This window comes from Medicago sativa, chromosome 3 (assembly GCF_051527215.1).
Source record: "Medicago sativa cultivar Bolivia chromosome 3, Bolivia_mono, whole genome shotgun sequence".
In the NCBI taxonomy this organism is placed as follows: domain Eukaryota; kingdom Viridiplantae; phylum Streptophyta; class Magnoliopsida; order Fabales; family Fabaceae; genus Medicago; species Medicago sativa.
This window is the reverse complement of record NC_140751.1, coordinates 25,310,753-25,317,279: the sequence shown is the minus strand read 5'-3', so window position 1 is coordinate 25,317,279 and position 6,527 is coordinate 25,310,753. Positions and strand designations below refer to the sequence as shown.

The following is a 6,527-nucleotide window of genomic DNA, read 5'->3' as shown; positions in this document are numbered from 1 at the left end:
GCCAAACTCAAACCCTAGAGAGAGAAAGAAGATAAGGAAGTGAGATATTTTGGTGCCAACCACAAATAAATATCCTTGAGACGTACATTACCAAATTGCCCTTGCATTAAGTGTGCTTAAAACGACACTGATACTTTATCCGTATTATGCTGACATGTCATAAATTATTTCCCTTAACTTACTTTTCCATGAACTTAATTCCTCTGGCACGATCAACGGGTAATATACCGATGCTGACAAGCAGGATATTACAGAATTAGAGGCTTTGACTTCATTTGTAAAACCTATGAAGACAAGCTCAAGTTCTTATGTAAGAAGCTACAAGAAAAGTGTAATGGAAAACCTTTAAGCAACCATGAGATTGCTCTTGAAGATTTTATCATGTCTGGCATTGACAGAAGAAGAGTTGCTTCTATGATTTATAGCATTTACAAGAACAATGGCAGAGGAATTGGCTTTTCAGAAGTAAAAACTAATGAAACCAATCTTAAATCCTGTATGAATGCATCAAGGAAGGACTGAAAACAGTTTTTATACCTGAAGGCGCTAAGTTGGAAACTGTTGTTCAATCAGAACCTAAAGCTTCTAGATCTAAGGCTAAGATTACTTCAAAGCCAAAGAAGTGTATGTCAAAGGCTATGATCAAATTTGACTCTAAGACTTCAAAGATCAGGATTCTAAAGAGATCAGAACCTGTTCCTCAGAGTCTGGTGAAACCTAAATCTGAGGTCCTGAAGTCTATAAGTTTCAGAAGAAGACAGTTACTGCTCTTGAAGTACCAAAACCAAAGGTTGTTAAACCTAAGGTAATGGTTAATCTGAAGCAACCAATCGTACAACACAAGGTACATAAAGTGAAGAGTAAAACTTCCAGTGCTAACCTTCCAGGACCCATAGCACAATGGGTACCTAAATCTAAACTTGTGAAAAATGCAGATATGTCTAAGAGCAATACCAAAGCAGAAATCATGGTACCTAGACAGCGGTTGCTCAAACACATGACAGGAGAGAAGTCAATGTTCCTCAAACTAACAATGAAAGAAGGAGGAAATGTGAAATTTGGAGGTAACCAGTCTGGCAAGATCATTGGTACAGGAACTATTGGTAATTCATCTACCTCAATTAATAATGTATGGTTGGTAGAAGGTCTTGAACATAACCTATTGAGCATCAGTCAATTTTGTGACAATGGTTATGATGTGTTATTTGAAAAAGCCAATTGTAATGTAATCAACAAGGAAGACAAATCCATTGTGTTCAAGGGAAAGAGTGGAAAATGTCTATAAAATCAACTTCTCTGAACTAGTTGACTAGAAGGTAATTTGCCTTCTGTCAGTGAATGATAAGAAATGTATGTGGCACAGAAGGTTGGGACATGCTAACTGGAGATTAATCTCTAAGCTTAGTAAGTTACAACTTGTCAAAGGTCTTCCAGACATTGATTATCATTCAGATGCATTTTGTGGTGCATGCCAGAAAGGGAAGATTGTGAAATCATCTTTTAAAACAAAAGACATTGTTTCAACCTCCAGACCCTTAGAACTACTCCATATTGATTTATTTGGACCAGTCAGTACTGCATCCTTATATGGAAGTAAATATGGATTAGTCATTGTTGATGATTATAGCAGATGGACTTGGGTAAAATTCCTGAGAAGCAAAGATCATGCATATGATGTATTCGGTAACTTCTGCACACAAATTCAATCTGAAAAAGAAACAAAGATTTTGAAAATCAAAAGTGATCATGGTGGAGAGTTTGAAAATGAGCCATTTGAAGATTTTTGTGAAAAACATGGAATTGTCCATGAATTCTATTCTCCTAGAACTCCACAACAAAATGGGGTTGTAGAAAGAAAGAATAGAACTTTACAAGAAATGACTAGAACCAAGATTCATGAAAACAATTTAGCAAAACATTTTTGGGCAGAAGCAGTGAATACAACATGTTATGTCCAAAACATGATCTATAACAGACCTATCTTGGAGAAAACAGCATATGAACTATTTAAAGAAAGAAAACCCAATATCTCTTACTTTCATCAATTTGGATGTACATGTTACATCTTAAATAACAAGCTCTACCTAAAGAAATTTCATGTCAAAGCCCAAAGATGAATGTTCTTAGGTTACTCTGAAAGGTCAAAGGCATACACAGTGTATAATTCAGAGACACTCTGTGTTGAAGAATCTATGCACGTTAAATTTGATGACAAAGAGCTTGGAGATAAAACACCAAAGCAAGATGAATGTTTTGCAGAGATACAGGTTCCTGAAGATACTCCAGAACCTGATCAGATAGCTGAATCTGAAGATAGTTCAAAAGCTGAACTTACATCAAAAGCTCAAGATGAAGTTGCTTCTGATGAAGCACAAGTTAGCTCACATCAAGCAGATCCTCTCAGAAACACATTCAAGCACAAGTCTTCACATCCTGAGGATTTAATCATTGGAAACAAAGATAGTCCTAGAAGAACAAGATCATACTTCAGACAAGAAGATTCAATGATTGGACTGATATCAATGATTGAACCTACAACTGTTGATGAAGCACTTTCAGATGATGGATGGATCTTATCTATGCAAGAAGAGTTGAATCAATTTCAAAGAAATGATGTGTGGGACCTGGTACCCAAACCTCAGCATAAGAACATTATTGGAACAAAATGGGTATTCAGAAACAAATTGAATGATCAAGGAGAAGTAACAAGAAACAAAGAAAGACTTGTTGCACAGGGTTACAGTCAACAAGAAGGCATTGATTATACTGAAACATTTGCTCTAGTTGCAAGATTAAAAGCAATCAGGTTACTTCTTTCCTATGCAGTTAATCATGGCATAATATTATATCAAATGAATGTCAAGAGTGCATTTCTTAATGGTGTCATAGAAGAAGAAGTGTATGTTAAACAACCTCCTGGTTTTGAGGATCTTAAGCATCCTGATCATGTTTATAAACTGAAGAAATCACTATATGGCTTGAAACAGGCTCCAAGAGCTTGGTATGATAGACTAAGTAATTTCTTAATCAAAAATGATTTTAAAAGAGGTCAGGTTGACACAACACTCTTCAGAAGGACCCTTAAGAAAGATATTCTCGTTGTGCAAATATATGTTGATGATATAATATTTGGTTCTACTAATGCATCTCTTTGCAAGGAATTTTCTAAGTTAATGCAGGATGAATTTGAAATGAGCATGATGGGAGAGCTGAAGTTCTTCCTTGGCATTCAAATCAATCAATGCAAAGATGGAGTTTATGTTCATCAAATAAAGTATACAAAAGAGCTTCTGAAGAAGTTCAAGCTTGAAGATTGTAAAGTGATGAACAGTCCAATGCATCCTACATGCACGTTAAACAAAGAAGATGAAGGAGAAAAAGTAGACCAGAAGTTGTACATAGGTATGATTGGTTCCCTGTTATACCTCACTGCATCTAGGCCAGATATTTTCTTCAGTGTATGTTTGTGTGCAAGATTCCAATCAGATCCTAAAGAATCTCATTTGACTCCTATCAAGAGAATCTTCAGGTATCTGAAAGCAACAACTAATCTTGGTCTCCTTTATAGGAAATCATTAGATTATAAGTTGGCTGGATTCTGTGATGCTGATTATGCTGGTGATAGGATTGAAAGAAAGTCAACCAGTGGCAATTGTCAATTTCTGGGTGATTCTAATATCCTGGGCTAGCAAGAGACAAGCAACTATCGCTATGTCTACAGCAGAAGCAGAGTACATTTCACCTGCAAGGTGTTGCACACAACTACTTTGGATGAAACATCAGTTGGAAGACTATCAGATTATTGCTAACAATATTCCCATTTATTGTGATAATACTGCTGCTATTTGTTTGTCTAAAAATCCAATTTTGCATTCAAGAGCTAAGCATATTGAGATCAAACACCATTTTATCAGAGATTATGTTCAAAAAGGAATATTACATATACAATTCATTGATATTGAGAATCAATGGGCTGATATATTTACTAAACCTTTAACTATTGAAAGATTTGATTTTATAATGAAAAATTTGAACATGTACTTTGTGTCTGATTAAAAGCCTGATTGCTCCTGAATAGGATTTTAGGTTCTGAAGTCAGTTCAGAAGCTGTAGTCCATCAGAAGCTCTTTATTGAGATTCTGAGGAAAATGTGCTTCTGATGATGACGTCAGCATCTGAAGTCCAGAAGCTGGATTTTGTGCTTCTGAATAGTAGAGTTAATGGAAATGCTGGAAGTTACTTTTTGGTAGCACTGGGTCATTAACTTGATAGTTACTCTGAGAATTTCTGACATGGCTTATCTGTATTGGTGTATAACTTAAAAGGGCAATGATGCGTTCATGCTTTGAAAGTACAATCACGCGCCCCCCCAAATGTCATTAATGTTATGTTTGTTTGTCTCTTTTGAATTGCAAATGTTTTTACTCAAAACACTTAGTCAATTCACACACTACTCACTTCACAACAAACACTTTCTTCTTTCAAACCTCTCTTTGCGAAGTAAGCGCAAAATCTTTGCATCTCAACCCTAGAACCCTAAAATCATCATCTTCAACAATGACATCATCAAGCTCACAGCAAGACATTCCAGAATCAACTTCCAACATGCAACAACAAGGCGCTCCAGAATCATCTTCACAAGAAGCTCCTGCCTACGAAATTGTTGGAAGAACCATGAAGTTGGGAGAATGGGACTTAACAATCCAAACTGAGAATCCAGTAGACTTCGTCTCTCTAGCACATCATGGGTGTGAAATCAGAAGTTACTATGAGAAACATGGCTTAATGGATTACTTTACTATGTTGAATGGACCAACATATGAAGATTTGGTTATGCACTTCTGGGTGAGAGCATCAATTTATGACAAGGTTGCTTCTGAAGCTGAAGAGAAGCAGAAGATTCTGATAGACCATAGTTTGGCTGGGAAGAAAAGAGAAGAAATGGGTTTGGAACCTTACAAAGGTCTGGAGATAAGGTCCAACATTCTGGGTATTCCAGTATTCATCTCTGAGAATGTTGTGGCTAGGGTACTTAGAAGGGATACTTCTGGTCAGTATGAGGGACTGGATATTCCAAATCCGAGGACAAGTCCCTGGAAGCCTATTGCAAATGAGACAATATATGGAAAGAAAAAGGGAGGAGTATATGCTGATCTCAATATAGAAAAGAAGATGCTGTTAAAGATTCAAAATGAAAACCTATTTCCAAAAGGTGGAGGTAGTGAACAACCCTCTCTGGCGCATAAAGTGTTTTTACATCACTTTATCAACAAAACCATAGTGAATGTGCCCAAGTACATCTTAAGGTACATGATGAAGGAACTGAAGGAAAGTCAGGAAAATGAAAGAGTCTAGGTTCCATATGGAAGACGTATCTCAGAGATTCTTCATCAAGGTGGGATTCTGAAGGCTATCAGTAAAGTGCAGTTTTATAAGGACAGTTATCTTGGAACTGTCACAGGCAAAGTTATCAATGGAAAGACTCTTGGAAATATGTTCTTGATTCCCAAAGATAGCTTTGTAGAACTTCCTACAGACTTGAAGGAATCAGATGCTGTTTCTAATCTGATGGAAGATTTTCCCCCAATCTGCAAGCAAGAGCCTTTGGATATTCAGATGTATTACATCCAAGAGCACTATGCTCTATATGGCAAGAAGGTCAGACTGGAAGATTTCCTGGGAACATGTATGGTGGAGCATTGACACTTGCTAAAGGCAGAAAATCAAAGAGGAAGGGCATGACTGAAGAAGAATATCTAGCTGCAGAGGAGCAGACAGCTAAGAAAGCTAAGTCAGAAAAAGCTTCTCAGAAGCTGAAAAGGAGAACTTCTGAAGTTCCATCTATATCAGAAGAAGCTGAGGAGCTGGACCCTGAGGTTGTCATTCCAAAGAAGACCAGGAGTGGTAAAGCTGCAGCCTCCACCCAAAGTGCTTCTGAACTTCCATCAGTACCTAAGAGAAAAAGGAAGCCTGCAGTAAGGAAGATTAAGGAATCTCCTTATGTTATTGAGGAAGTGGATGGAGTTGAAGTCTCAACAGACTTGGTTATAAGGGAATTGAAAAGGAAGAAAGTTAAAGATGTTGCTGCACTCCAGAAGGCTATGGAGATTGCACAAGATATAGAGATCCCTGCATCCAGTTTGGTCAGAAAAGATGTTGGTACTGATGCTGAAGAGATTGTTCAAGCCACTGAGAATCTAATAATGGCAGCGAGTGCTACTAAAGGTGTCCAGGAGGATATTGTTGCTGAGCTAGAAGCTGACTACTCAGTCAAGGTAACTCAGATTTCAAAACTCTCTATCACCAGTACTCCTTCATCCTCCCAATCCTCATCATCATCTTCATCCTCTGATTCTGATGATGATAGACCCTTAGGACAACGTTACCCAAAACTCATAAAAAGCCATCCAACATCAACCAAACTTCCTAAAAAGCCCTCTCAGACAATCCCCTTTGAACCTATGTTTCCATCTATTCGAGTAAGAGTAAGTGAGTTACTTGAGCTTAAATGCAGTAGACTACCCCCT

General features: G+C 37.4%; 1 protein-coding gene across 1 annotated transcript; it reads left to right on the top strand.

Moving 5' to 3' along the window:
• The first annotated feature begins 4,557 nt into the window (after nucleotides 1-4,557).
• LOC146936640 (uncharacterized) lies at nucleotides 4,558-5,703 on the top strand. Its single transcript, XM_085749260.1, has 2 exons — nucleotides 4,558-5,306; nucleotides 5,442-5,703. Exons 1-2 carry the CDS (start codon nucleotides 4,558-4,560, stop codon nucleotides 5,701-5,703), a joined length of 1,011 nt encoding a protein of 336 aa, XP_085605386.1.
• The last annotated feature ends 824 nt before the right edge of the window (nucleotides 5,704-6,527 follow it).